Source organism: Apostichopus japonicus, chromosome 4 (assembly GCF_037975245.1).
Source record: "Apostichopus japonicus isolate 1M-3 chromosome 4, ASM3797524v1, whole genome shotgun sequence".
In the NCBI taxonomy this organism is placed as follows: Eukaryota; Metazoa; Echinodermata; class Holothuroidea; order Aspidochirotida; family Stichopodidae; genus Apostichopus; species Apostichopus japonicus.
Window position 1 is genome coordinate 19,446,137 of NC_092564.1, and position 14,618 is coordinate 19,460,754.

A 14,618-nucleotide genomic window follows, 5' to 3' on the forward strand; every position below is an offset into this window, starting at 1 on the left:
CCCGAAATTAAAAAAAAAAGTATTTTGGATCCTGCTTATGAGATATTTCGGACATGAAATCCCTATTTTAAAGTTGGGTATATGCCGCTTGGAAACCTCGGCAAGTGCCGTTTCCGGCCATCTAGAGGGTTTGTAAATCCCAAAATTTTCTTGTACGCTTCGCGCCAACCCATGGTGGCGCTACGCTTAGATAGTCAACAAGGTCATATCCCCCCCACTCAGAAGTACGGATCGCCGCCCATGGTGGTAACCATGCACAAATTATCGATCGCCTCCTTAAATCCTTTACAATCTAAAGTTCTTGAAAGTTATTGACAAGACCACATGAAATCGATCACCTTAAGTAAATTTGTTGTGTGATTGAAAGAAGAAACCTGTCTTTCTTCCTAATTGGTCACATATTCTTCGAAACTATAGGAGGCCTGTTATAAGTGAGTGCACATCAGCATGAATACGAACATCACAAAATCACAAAAAAAAATATATATATATTAAATTTTTTGCAGGGATGACTTTTTTGGTGTCAAACCCGAATTGCTCGTTGGAGTAGAGGATGCATTTTGCATCCTTACCTCCGTTCACTTGGTATATATATATGAATACGAGATACGAATTCCCCTTGGAATGAGTACGAGTGCCGAGCACACCGCTTCAAAAGCGAGGAGTAGGCTAAGCATTGCAATATAGTACATTTATAATATCCTTTCAAACTGGTTTAACGCTGTACTATGAAAACGAGTACCAATGCATAGAAGACGAGTAATAGTACATATGTAACTGTGAAATAAGACGAGTATATACGGATTCACTGAAAGTCTGAAGAGGACAGTGATGACAATAACATTTGTAGACTGTGCATCGAATTGGGTGGGGGAAGGTGGGGCAGGTGTGTCCAACCAATAACGTTTGGCGTTCATGTCAACCCCCCTCCCCCTCCCTTGCCTTCAGTAATTTCCCTCTCATCGAATGCCGAATGTTTTCTACAATTCTCCAAAGGATATACAAGGGAGTTGTTCCCTGTCCGGGACAACAGGTCGATAAAAGAAAATACAGGCTAGATACAGAAATATATAAAGTATTCGCACACATGCACAACTAAACGTTCCCCACTCGGCTAATCGAGTGCTTTAAGTTGGTTTGGCGCGGGATGATTGAGAGAAGGAGAGGTGAAAAGGAGAGGAAGCGAAGTATAGAGAGAGAGTAAACTGCGAGCCGGGGCACACATCTGGTTGACTAAACTAAATAGAACCCCTTTACTTGTTGGAAATATGAGAGGGAAGTCGTCTTTGCGGGCCCGCAGCCAGTTTGTCAAATTTGGAGGGACAGAGTGTTTGTTTCTTTGGAGGGGTAGAATTTTGGTTTGAGGCGGAGAATTTGCATGGATCCACTATAGGGGTCCAATACTGAAACCATCAATTTGAAACAACAAAGTTGGCATATGAATCGAAGTTTGTGTGGGGATTTTCGCCTTCATCTAACAACAATGAACCAGATTTACGGTTCAAAACAAAATACCATATGAATGGAATTTGTTTTGTGTTGTTCTTGTCGGTTACACAGGCTTATTGAAATTACATACGTCATCAGTTATTAGCTACACAGACAGTGAATTAAAGTAGTTTTTTGAGTTGAGTTTGATCAATTGTGTGAGCAGGCTATTCAAGGTTGACCTTGAGAATATATAGTTCACATGGCTTGACTTAAAGGTAAGTACCAAGTCAAATAAAAACAACATGAAAACCGGAAAGTTTGAACTTTACCCTTTGAATTATCTTTAGGTGATGAAATGAAAAGAAATCCAATCGAATCCGTTGATGTTTCTGTCTCTTCAGCCTTCTTTCTAGTCTGAAGAGCAATTTAGGAGGGCGTGTTACTTAGATCTGTTGTAATCTTATTTAGTACTTCACGTTATACGTGTCATTAAAGGCATTGAAGACTCGCCCCAAACCGCGTGCCGCGCTCTGAAAAAGTTAACTTTCCGTTGCTTGCAAATGAAGTTTTCTTCTTGTCGCTACAAAATGCAGACAGTAATGAAAAGTGATACCTTGTTATCTTTTATCTAGACCTGAGATGTCCACGCTGCTATGTACACTGTGTTGTTGGTATTGACCGTAGCTGTATGTATTGCTGTATGTATACACTAGTGTCTAATTACCGACAGTAGCAAGCTGTGTGTGTATTTTCTGGGATCGATGGTGGTGTCTGACTTTTCTGTTACACCTCATTCGTATTAAAGGTCAGATTACCGGCATGAGACGTTTCTTTTTGCGCGAGTCTTCACACCCTTTAAGTCGATTTTGTAGACCTCAAAATAGCGCAAACATCTGAATTTCAGCTGATCTGTATACTAATGCCAATGCGTCACGTGAGGGTACAAGGAGATGGGGGGGGGGACTGAATGGGGGGTGCTACAGGTACACCATCTGATCGAGTTTTTCTATTTTTACCCTATATACTTGGATCAAATATAAAAAAACTCGCAAATTTTAGTTCGTCGATTAATGAATATACATAAAGGATATACAATGATTTTGTTTAATACTGATAACCCCACTTTGTAATACTGGTTTACAGTGCAAAAGAAGTTTCCGAAATGCATTGTGTGTGTGTGTGTGCTGTGGAGGGACTTCCCCCACGAATTTCTTGACAAACTGTTACAATGCACAAAGCCATACCTGAACCACAGGAGCATTACATTTGCGTCACTATATATATATATATATATATATATATATATATATATATATATATATATATATATATATATATATATATATATATATATATAGTATAGGAGCGTCCGTTAATGGTATTGGTAAACATTATACATTATACAGAGTACACTTAACAGACAATAAGAACCAGTGAAACATGCGATGGTAAATTTTTGAGGTCAAAGCCACTTTCTAGTGCTTTCCTTTTGTACAAAGTACAACATAATATTTGTTTTATGAACCAGGAAATCTCAAATCAAGTGATTGATTACCTCCGTGTCTCTTCGCAATAACTCTTGCCACATCACAGTCGTACCCATGGAAAGATATAGTTTTGTGAGCATTTTTATCTTTGCTGTTTCTTTTTATTCCACTTATTATTAATATTATTATTTATTTATTTATTTTAAATTTGCATGCTTTATCTTGATATCAGTCTCATCGCATGGCTTAAAGCGATCAAAAGGAGAGGAACTTTTCTTGTAACCACTTTTTTAAACCGTTTTATATTGCTTTTGCTTATAACTCTGTTCCTCTTTGACCAAACCACATGTAATGGCTGCGGGAGGGGGTTCCCCCCCCCCCAACACCCTCCCACCCAGTTCAACTACATTAGCTGACAGTGCATTGCAGGTCGCATTTTTAGATTCTTTTATACACTTTTATACACGGTGAACAGCTTCAAAAGTACCAGCCATCCAGGACTATTCGTTCCCAATCCAAATCTCTAATGGTTGTCTCCCCACAGTTAAAACTTCCATCTATCAAAATCAACGTTATGATAGATGTGCTGCAATATGATGGAACAGTTTGATTGAGGGAGCCAAGCGTGCCAAAAAGATATGAATTTAAGAAACGTAAAAACAAATATTAAAGCTGCTGTTTGCTAATTGTTTACATTTCCAGTCTTCTTTGTTTTGTTTTTGTTAGTTTTTCATTGTTTTAGCGGTTTTAACTTTTTAACTAGGTTTAACTTTTCGTATGTGTTCTACTTTTCTGTACTTTTTAATAAATATAACCTCTTTTTTGTTTACTTCTTCTTCGTTTGTATATCACATTTTATGTGTACAGAGCCTTACAGTATTTATATTTTATTGGATAATTCGCTTCATAAGTTTGGAATATTATTATTATTATCAATACGTCAAAACATAAACGATCTAAAAGAATCTTAAACGAAATCTGCAAGACTTGGCATCTGTTGTCATATTATCATAATTAAGGGACGCTCCTGCACTGCATATCTCTAAGTAAATATCATCAACAGAACCGAAATTATAATAATATATTATTAGTATTGTTATTGTTGTTATTATTATTATTATTATTATTATTATTATTATTATTATTATATGATGATGATGATGATGATGATGATGATGATGATGATGATGATGATGATGATGATGATGATGATGATGATGATGATGATGATGATGATGATGATGATGATGATGATGATGATGATCCCCTCCGTTCGAAACACACTATAGCGTTACACGTGTAGTCTATCGATAAAAAAATGATCGCTCAAGCGCTGAGTCTCTTATCGGTTTTAATCATAGATTGGACGGCGGCGCAGTTTCTCGTTGATTTGTTTTTTTGCTCGTCACGTCGATATGTAAGACTTTTCTTGTCAATTCAGTTCGCTATTTGATTCGTCCAGCTCTCCGTACATGGTCGAGTACATATCACCTGAAGTAGTGTTTAACTCTTCTGACCGTACAAATCCATGAAGCTGCTGATGTCAACCGGTGATTTCCATCCTCGGTATATAAGGTACGGTACTCATGGGCAGTGTTAGTGCTTCCCAGATAAACTAATGATTTCTATGTTTCAATACCGGGTATCATAACTCTCATATTCTGTATATGTAGGCCTATATATTTATAGTATAGCGTGTAATATATGTTGTTTCAATGTAATGATAACAATACACACACAATAAAGAGTTATTGACACGATGTTTCGTGTGAATTATAACATAGCGCGGGATTCGAGGCAGTGAGGGTGGGATGGGATTATGTCCTTGCAGTCTAGTCGCTGTTTCTGTTTTTTTCTTTCAGATTGAAAGAATATTGTATGTTAATACGTTCCATCAGCTGCACATAATATTTTGGAAATATTGATTAGTGCAGCGATTATAATATACAGAAGGACATAGGCTATGATATATAGAGTAAGGTATACACTATACAAAAGTGAAAAAGTATGTGTATATGAATGGTAGTTGATATAAATAAAACAATTTAAATCTATGAGGATAATTCACATTGTTATATACACGGTCATGTATGAATTAGGCTTGCGTATTATTAAATGTGACTCGTTCGTAATAGTTGTTTGCAAGTGTCCATAAGATTCATCGATGTTTCCCCCTTTAGTTTAGGCCTCGGGAAATTATAAATATATTTATATATATACAAACTATCTATTTCAAATTATTTGATTATTAAATTTAGAATTCGGAACATCGATTCATTGATCATGTTCTGTTGTTTATACCTGTTGTCTTACTCTACACTTATACTTATATTAAGAATGCCCCACCCCCCCTCCAAAAACAACACAAATATTTAAACAAACGATATAGCCCAGGTATCTCTTACCAGTGTTTCATGTGCTGACACACAAATAAACATCACAATGAAATGTGAATTGCGCTATCAGGTGATTTAATCCCTGTGTAAAATAAAAAAATTAAAAGATTTGGCACGATTAATGTACGAATAAGCTAAGATAGTTGTAGATATATATGTTCAAGCTAATAAAGAATAAAATATATGCTCGAATGGTCACAATAATGCAGCCAATTCGTTGCCGCGTCGTTCCAACTTACAATTGTGGCACAAAGTGACATGAAATAAAGAGAATTTCAATAGGTCTCGCCTATCTACCTTAAATGAGGGTGAACAATTTCTTTAGAAATATATATATATGACTATATACATATAACATGAACCCCCGCTCCCTCAACCCCCCCCCCCACCCAAATCCTTGAGGATATGCAGAGGTGGCTGAGGGGGGAGGTGAACGGAGTCAGGCCAATGGCTCAAGTAAATTTAAGAACCTTGACGGCGGATACAGGATTTCTCGGAAGTGGGCGTTTGGGTATCAAATATCGGTAGATTCAAAAAATATACTACCGAACTATCGCGGTGCATATAATTAAACATATGTCAAGATGTAAGAGATGCCACGTGCACGAAGCGTTTGTTTTGAGCAAACTTGTTCTGGTCGCTAATTCTTAGTGCCTAAAAGTTTCAGAAGAGGCGACCGAGCTCCCTGGGCCGCCCTCCATGCACACCCCCCCCCCCCCCCGCGTGACAGCAGATGGCGGTTCTTCGGTAGGTTTTTATACATACACATTACACCATGGAGGTAAAAACAGATGATTACACCCACTACGGATACGTGCGTATAGACTATAATATACGTGTTCGTACTTTCATCACGTTAACGTGACCGAGGCCCACGCCACTTATGCGTAGGCTGAATCAAGAAATAGCCTATGACAGTGTCTTTTAGCACAGATAATTCTCTGAGATAAATATAGATACACACTCAAATATCACAGGAACTACTTCAGCGAAACCCAATACGTTTATACTCTATAATGAGCCTACCTATATCGTCGCCTCAAAAACCAGTGTAATTCGAACGTATATACTCAACTTTAGAATACTTTGTAAGTGGTTGCCATGGATACTAAGGTACTTCGAGGAATCTGTATTAATATACGAACACGTGGGAAAGTACTTGAAGCTGACAGATGACCATGTACAAGGATATTGGCCTATGTTGAGTGTCAGACTTAATGCAGCCTAATAAGTGTATGAAGAAAAGTTATTTTGTTTTAATTTAGAGCAAAACTTTCAAACGGTGTACAGTTAGGAATTCTTAATTGTAAAATTATATTGATGATCTTGTGACCTTATAAAGAGGCGAATTTAGTCAATAGAACAATTCTTTGGATACGACACCTTTAATCCGCTACACCTATAAAATGAGGGCGATATAATAATACTACTGACGAGTGTAAGGGACTTTCAAGATGCCTGTCTATACGTATCTTTTAATATATTTGAATAATGAAAATGTACGAATGTCCAGGTGAATGTTGCATTCAAAAAAATATTTAAACTCGTTAAAACCTTTACTTTCAACTTATTTCTGGAAGAGATGTTTTCGCTTGGACAACAACCATTCATTGTTTACCATGTTGCTTCTTTTTGAAGTTTTGAACACTATAAGCTCTGACAATGTCAAACGACGGTGCTGCTGACCACGCCTACCGCCCCGGTCACCGCGATGAATATTCATCACAGAGTGTTAATACATTACCCACGTCAGGTAGCCGATCATCAACCGTCAAGTCTGTTTCAAAATCTGCCAAGAGTATTTCAGAAAAAGAAAAATGGGGACTGCAAATAGACGAGGATAGTTCATCTGAGAGAATTCCATGGAGAGGTATAGCCCCCTCTATTTATAGCAAAACCATTTACACATATTGGCTAGTCCAGGTCATACGTATATCTTTTACAAGTTTTCTAAGCCTCCTCGCCCTCCCCCACCCGCCCCCTCCCACCTCAATCCCCTCCAGTGTCAGGTGTTAAGCATGTTTCTCATTTGATTCAAATACAAGATGCATGCTAGTTAATGTATACTCCGTACACATGTTTTCAAACATGTGGGTGTGTCTGTGTAGGGGAGGAGGGGGTGGTAGTCTTCCGATTTCACCCGACTGATCTAGGTAAGGGCAAAAACCTTTATTGCAGGGCCGGAGGCCTATCCAGGATTACATAAAGCCTGGAACGACGATGGGGTCGGTGAAGCCGACTTAAATTGTGCTTTCTGAAGCATATTTATGCAATAAATTAGACATATCATTCGATCTAATCTCATGGGTTGTGTGTGAGGATGATCCTTCCATCACTTTCTGGAGGCGTCCTGGGCCCGGAGGAGTAGTCAAATTCTTCCTCGACTTATTCTAAATAAAATTCCTTGCTAAAAGTTTCTCCCTAGGGAAGATAGTGGTGTTGGCCATGTACCCTATTGCACTCCCCATCCCTCCCCCTCCGCCTTCCTTCTCGTGCACGCCACTGCTGTAAATATCGTAAATGCGTTCAGGGATATAGTTTGTGTGCTAAAATGCATTAGTGTATTTCTGCGAAACGCCGCATAGGCTATTCTTATAATGATACCATATCTATTCGTCATTCGTTCGCTCCACCATATCCTATGCAAGTGTGTGATATAATTACCTTGATATTCACTCAAAAATTGAATGATTGAATCATTTTTCTTCAAAATTCCTGTTTTCGTGCAGACCTTACAAACAAGGAAAGAACCAGACGAGTTTTAAGTGACATTGCCTATTATGGGCTCCGCATTCTGCTTCTCGCAGCACTGTTTTATTTGTTCGTCTGTGCCTTGAAAGTCTTGACGTCATCTTTCCGACTTCTTGGCGGGAAATCAGCCGGTGGATTATTCTCACAGAAATCATTATTAGCCAATCCGATTTGTGGTTTAATGATCGGTGTTCTTGTCACAGTGGTAGTGCAGAGTTCCAGCACATCAACGTCAATTATCATAGCGATTGTAGCTGCAAAAGGTATGTTATGAGGAAATTTACAAGAAAAAAAAAAGGTTTAGGCATTCATAGACATTTGAGTAAATTGCAAAAACGCCCTCTAAAAACATTTTCACTCTCCTATACGTCCCCTCAGCTATTTCTTGGAAAGGAATCTTTCAAAACTGGCAATCATGCTTTTTGCAAGATTTCTACAAGATTTTAGACAATAGCGCTACCTCGCCATCCACTTAATCCTAGGTTAAAACCCACTACCGCCCCCCCCCCCCCCTCCACCTCAGCAAATTTGAAATTACGAAACATCTCACGTCGTATCAATAATGATATACCAGGTATTGTCAGATTTTGTTGTAACGTGAAATAGCCAAGATTCATCTCCCACAAACGCAACACCGATATCATAATATGGGAAAGAATAAAATGTGTTCACGTCTGTATTTTAATGTTACATTCAAGACGGTCTGCTTGAAAATAACAAGCCAAAGCAAAAAAAAAAGCGTGTTACAAATATTAGACTATATATTAATCTCCAAATTGGGACGATAAATTTTAGCAAATGATTTTGAGATGGTCGCATAGCACAGTAGAGTCGTGTTGGTCGGGGGTATATTGGAACAGGGCTTGTGAGGTCTTCTCTTCAGTATAGTAAGGCCATACTTATTGCCTGTGTTAAATCAAGAAACATAACGGCGAACTTTTACATGACTTGCCCACTACGTAGTTTACATTTACTGTAGGCAATCCCCCCCCCCCTTTTAAGTGACTCGGTTTTAAGCAGAAACATTTGAAATGTTCAAATTAATCACATATTATCTTATATAGTTCTGTGTCAAAGCTAGACTGATATAATGGTTATTCGATTGCGTATCCTCGTATAATACGCTATTTTGATTTATCTTTTTTACTCTTTCTTTATTGTAGCGTTGACTGTCATGCACGCTATACCGATGATTATGGGAGCGAATATTGGTACTTCGGTGACAAATACCATAGTAGCATTGGGCCAGTACACAGATCGAGAAGTATTTAGGAGATCCTTTGCTGGTGCTACGGTACACGATATGTTCAACTGGGTATCTGTCTTTCTACTACTCCCCATCGAAGTTAGTATATTATATCAAAACATAAAAGAACCGACGGAAAATTTGAAAATTTTCGACCAAAATAAACAGTTAATTAAGTCTGGTCAATCGTAATTTATACTTTTACTTTAACCCAGTAAATACTGAATTCAGATCATATTAATTTATATCATCTGATAACCATTTTTTACAGAAACATGTATATATTTTCTTTCTATGTACATTCTAGGCCTTTGTAATATGCATACTATAGTGACTTGAGCAGTTTGCAGATAATAATAACGACCTCGTCCCGAATCTTTCTAACAAATTAGATTTGACCTAGAGACATCTCTTGTAAAGGAACAACATTCAACCCGACTTTATAAAACATTAAGAATCAGCTAAGTTTTGTTTTTCTTTGTAGTAGATTTCTATCTGTGTTCTTTGTAAACTGAATTTCTTTCCGGGCAAACTTGATCATTAAATATACCTTAAGTCCTTATCGGTGATCAGTAATTACAATTAGCGCAAGGTAGGACGTGTCTTGTCTTAAGAGACTGGACAAACATCCTTCAATTCCCCTTAAAGTCTGAAAAGAAGAATTTAACTAAAATAACATGGTTAAGCCTATAACGTCACCATGACTACATACACCAGAAATAACATTTACTGTGATCAAACTGCACTGTTTATAAAAAACAAAAGGCAAATTAACGGTGACATTCTGACGTAATACTATAGTACTGTATAACAGTACTTTTTTTAAGAAGCTTATTAGTTTAAGAAATTATAAAAGTAGGAAAAACTTATCCCCATAAAAGAAGAGAACTTTGCATTTAACTGAAAATATCGACGTGAATTCACGGCTTCAATGTGTCCTTTAAGAAAGCACCGTTTTTCACAAACCGCTGTTAAATTACATCTTAGCGGAGGCGTCCTGGCTGTCGGTATTCTACGGTTAAAATACAACACCATTTCTTACAGTATAGATATGTTATTTTATGGACAGCTAGCAGAAGTGAATATTATTATTTGCTTGGCAGACAATGTTGTAAAATGACGTCATACGTATATGTATGTATATATGTATGTAATGTATATATATATATACATATATGGTATACAATGGTATACATTACCGAACCATGAAAATGCTAAATTCAAGTAATGTTTCACTCCCTCTTATTTCTTTTAATTTTTCTTACCGAAGATCGTCAGCCATTATCTTTTCTTTCTTTCTAATTGGTTGGTGAAAGATGTATTCGGAGTGCAAAAGTCAGATATTAACGTATCGTTACTTGACACTATTGTGAAACCACTAACAGAGAAGATTGTACAGGTAGGGTACATATTCATATATATATATATATATATATATATATATATATATATATATATATATATATATATATATATATATATATATATGTATATATATATATATATATATATATATACGTTTTCTTACAAATTACACTGTTGAAGGCCTATATCATGTTACAAATAAATTCCTCCTTAAACCTTTTATGTGGACACTTACCTTTGATCTTATGTTGTCGCGCTGTGTTTGAATGGGGATTTGAGTTAGGGGAGGGATACGATATCATAAAATTTGAAACCGGACTTGTCATATTTTAATATTTGCTATCACAGGTCGACAAAAGTGTTATCATTGACATCGCCAAGAATGATTCTCAACGTGTGGGAAGACTTCTTAAAGTTTTATGTAAATCAGACAACGTTACTGACAAATGTAAGTCTCTATCTCTTTATATACAGAACAAATATTATTTGTATCGTTTTAGATGAATAAAACTATCTGTAAGGCTTACGTACCATAATTGGTAACAACTTGCTGTTCTCATCGGTCTTTCACGGGTCATCGGCCGATCGCCACTCCCCACCCTACTGGTACGGATCAAGGGCTGTGGGGGGAGGGCATCTCCTGAACCCGCCCTGCGGGTGTGAGATGAGAGTGACGGTAAATATGTTTAAGCATATTTGACAATTCTTTTACGCATTTTATAGTTGTCACCTCTGATCGGACTTTTCAAGATTATCAACGTTCTATTTAGTGTTGTGTTTTGGTTTTCAGGTGATCACCTCTTTGCTACAGACGCCCACTCTGATACCCAGGTCGGACTCATTCTGCTTATTATCTCTCTCGTCCTCCTTATTATGTGTCTCATCGGTATCGTTAAAGTCCTCCATTCAACTCTCAAAGGCAAACTCGGTAAACTCACCCAGAAGATTATCAACACCGATTTACCGGGCGTCTTCGCCTTCTTAACCGGCTATATCGCGATTATCGTAGGAGCCATCTTGACCTTTCTCGTTCAGAGTAGCTCCATTTTCACTTCCGCCCTGACGCCATTGGTCGGGGTCGGCATGATCACCGTTGATCGGATGTACCCGCTGACTCTTGGGGCTAACATCGGTACTACCGCCACGGGGATCATCGCGGCATTAAGCGTCGACGGTAATAACGATGTCGCTCTCCAGCTTGCTCTCTGTCATTTATTTTTCAACATCACCGGTATCGCCATATGGTATCCGGTACCGATTCTGCGCAGAGTTCCCCTCCGAATGGCTAAGAAGCTTGGTGACGTCACTTCCTCCTACAGATGGTCTATTCAAACCGCGAGAAGAAGTTGAAGGCTTCGGTTTCGCGGAACACAACCTACCGCCTCAAATAGCAGACACTGGAAGCACATTGAATATAAGAGTCACGGGCAGCTATCCAGCCAGTAATATCAGTATTAATAATGTGAAGGGCAGTGAAAACATGACGTATATTTGAGATGCCAGGAACAGAATAGTATAACTTTGTCTAAAACATAATAAGGAGGGGAGGATGGGGTGGGGGGGGGGGTAATTATATATATTTCCCTATATCAAATGGGATTACATATCACGTTTTTCGCGTACGACATGTTCAAACAGTTTATGACTTGACTTGCGGATGACCAACTCAAATGTCTTTAATGTATTCATGCAACGGGGGGGGGGGGGACCTTCACGTTTGGGTTATATTTGAAACCACCCAGTTGGGACATTTGTCTCCTATACTGTACTTCCATATCCCGCTTCAAAACACTCGTGCTGACAGTATGAGCAGTGTGTGATATCCTATTTTTACCAGATAACGGTGAGAAACTGTTTATACTGTCAGTACGAATGCTTTGAAGCATGATACGAGAGGACAGTATAGAGTAGTATCAGCATTAGGAAATTTGTCCCAGTTCGCTGTTTGAAACGATGCAAAATTCGAATATTCATGAGCGTTCACTAACAGCCACCTTTATCACACAGTGAGATATAAAGTTAAGGGTGTATCTGAAAATGGATTTCCATTAATAAAAGAAAATTGTTTCCATTACATATATCCTGAATTCACAAACAAGAACATTTCCGACGAATATTTGCTAGTGAAAGGTATGGATTAATGAGTGCACCGTCATAATGGAAACCACAGCGACTGTCCTAAATACGCACTTGCACAATATACAGCATAGTCTTCATTTGGAAGGGGGTGGGTGGGGGCATGGGGTGGGTGGGGGCATGGGGTGGGTGGGGGCATGGGGTGGGTGGGGGCATGGGGGTCTTAATTTTTTGTACAAACCTATTCAATTTGGAACTGTCCGAAATGAGGAAGTTTGCTTATTTTATTTATTATCTCATCATCTGTGATATAATGTAAAATTTATTTTTAAAATATATATGTATTGTATTTCAACAGGGTTAAGTAAAAGGTGTTGGGTGGCCTCGCCATATTGCTTCATTATTTTACCCGTTCATTTTGCTGCTTATTATGTAATTGACTCCACACATAAGCTACATATTATGTAATATTAACATCCGTTATGTGTATAAACTTATATATACAGATGTTACTTTCGTAGTACTTATAGTCATTAGCGTCGTCGTCAACCATTGAAATTCCGGAATGTATTTCTTTCATGCGCATGCGTTGATTAGCATTCTGCCTTGCCACTATTGTTATCTTGCAATCCTCCAGTTACATCTTTTCTCAGACCAGCCATGTAACTGAACACATCATATTTCATCAGTGTTGGCTAATTTCACTTCTAAAACAACAATGAGATAACATATCATTTCATTTAGTGACGTTAAAATACTCGATTTTATTTGATTAGGTTTGAAATTAAGTTTTTTTATTGGACATAGTATTTACGTTTATTACATTTACCGATGTGAATGTTTGGTTCAAACAATGTGTGTTGTTAACGCTGGAGACTATAAAGAGGTGGCTAATTTTATTCGGATTGACTTTGTATTCTTTATTGCTAGACAAATGCACCCGAAGTCATATTAAGAAGTCAATGGATTAACCAACAATATGGGATATGGGGTGGGTGGGGTGGGTGGGCGGGGGGTTAAGTAAGATCAAAGTCGTCCACCCACCCATCAACCCCTTTCCACACCAAATTTATTTGGTACTAAAATTTGTTTCAAACATAATTTTGATCAAGGTATGAAAGGTTCGAAGTGGCAAAACTTTAGCGTGCTACTCGCGCTGGAATTTCTTTATTCCCTTTGTTTTTGCTTTTGTATCCTTTCGAAAATTATCCTACATCCTCCACTGATATCGTCATATAGCAGCCCAAAGAATGTGGTACACATCCAACACGTCCCCTTTAATTATGGTTTACAGTCGGCATTCCACCACGCGTAGGAAGTTTACCGTACACTCCTAACTCATGACGACATTAGAGTTAACACATAGCTCTAATTACGCTATAGTGCCAAGTAAATTTCTTTAAGTTCTTTCTATTGTCATTAGAAACAGAATCAATTTCCTGATTCCTCCTTAAAGCATCTTTCTACGTTTGAGCAATTTCCTGGTGTATTTTTGGTATTAAAATTAGTTTCAAACATAATTCTGATCACAGCGAGATAAGCAGTGGCAAAACATTAGCATACTACTCGAGCCGTCATTCCTTTGTACACTTTCGAGAATTATCCTACATCCTTCACTGAGGTCGTCATACAGAAGTCTCAAAGAATGTGGTATCCAACACGTCCCCTTTAATTATGGTTTTGCAGACGGCATTCCATCACGCGTAGGAAGTTTACCGTTTACACCTATAATGATGACGAAATGAGAATTTATATATAGCGCTAATTAAACTATGGTAACCACGGCAGGTAAATTCTGTGTTATCTTTCTTTTTTATTACAAACAGAACAAAGTTCGATTGTGAACTTTGATCTTTGATATCAATA

General features: G+C 37.8%; 1 protein-coding gene across 1 annotated transcript; it reads left to right on the forward strand.

Moving 5' to 3' along the window:
• Window positions 1–7,359: 7,359 nt before the first annotated feature.
• Window positions 7,360–12,026, forward strand: LOC139967112 (sodium-dependent phosphate transport protein 2B-like). Its single transcript, XM_071970832.1, has 6 exons — window positions 7,360–7,369; window positions 8,044–8,328; window positions 9,229–9,410; window positions 10,582–10,710; window positions 11,025–11,124; window positions 11,467–12,026. Exons 1-6 carry the CDS (start codon window positions 7,360–7,362, stop codon window positions 12,024–12,026), a joined length of 1,266 nt encoding a protein of 421 aa, XP_071826933.1.
• The last annotated feature ends 2,592 nt before the right edge of the window (window positions 12,027–14,618 follow it).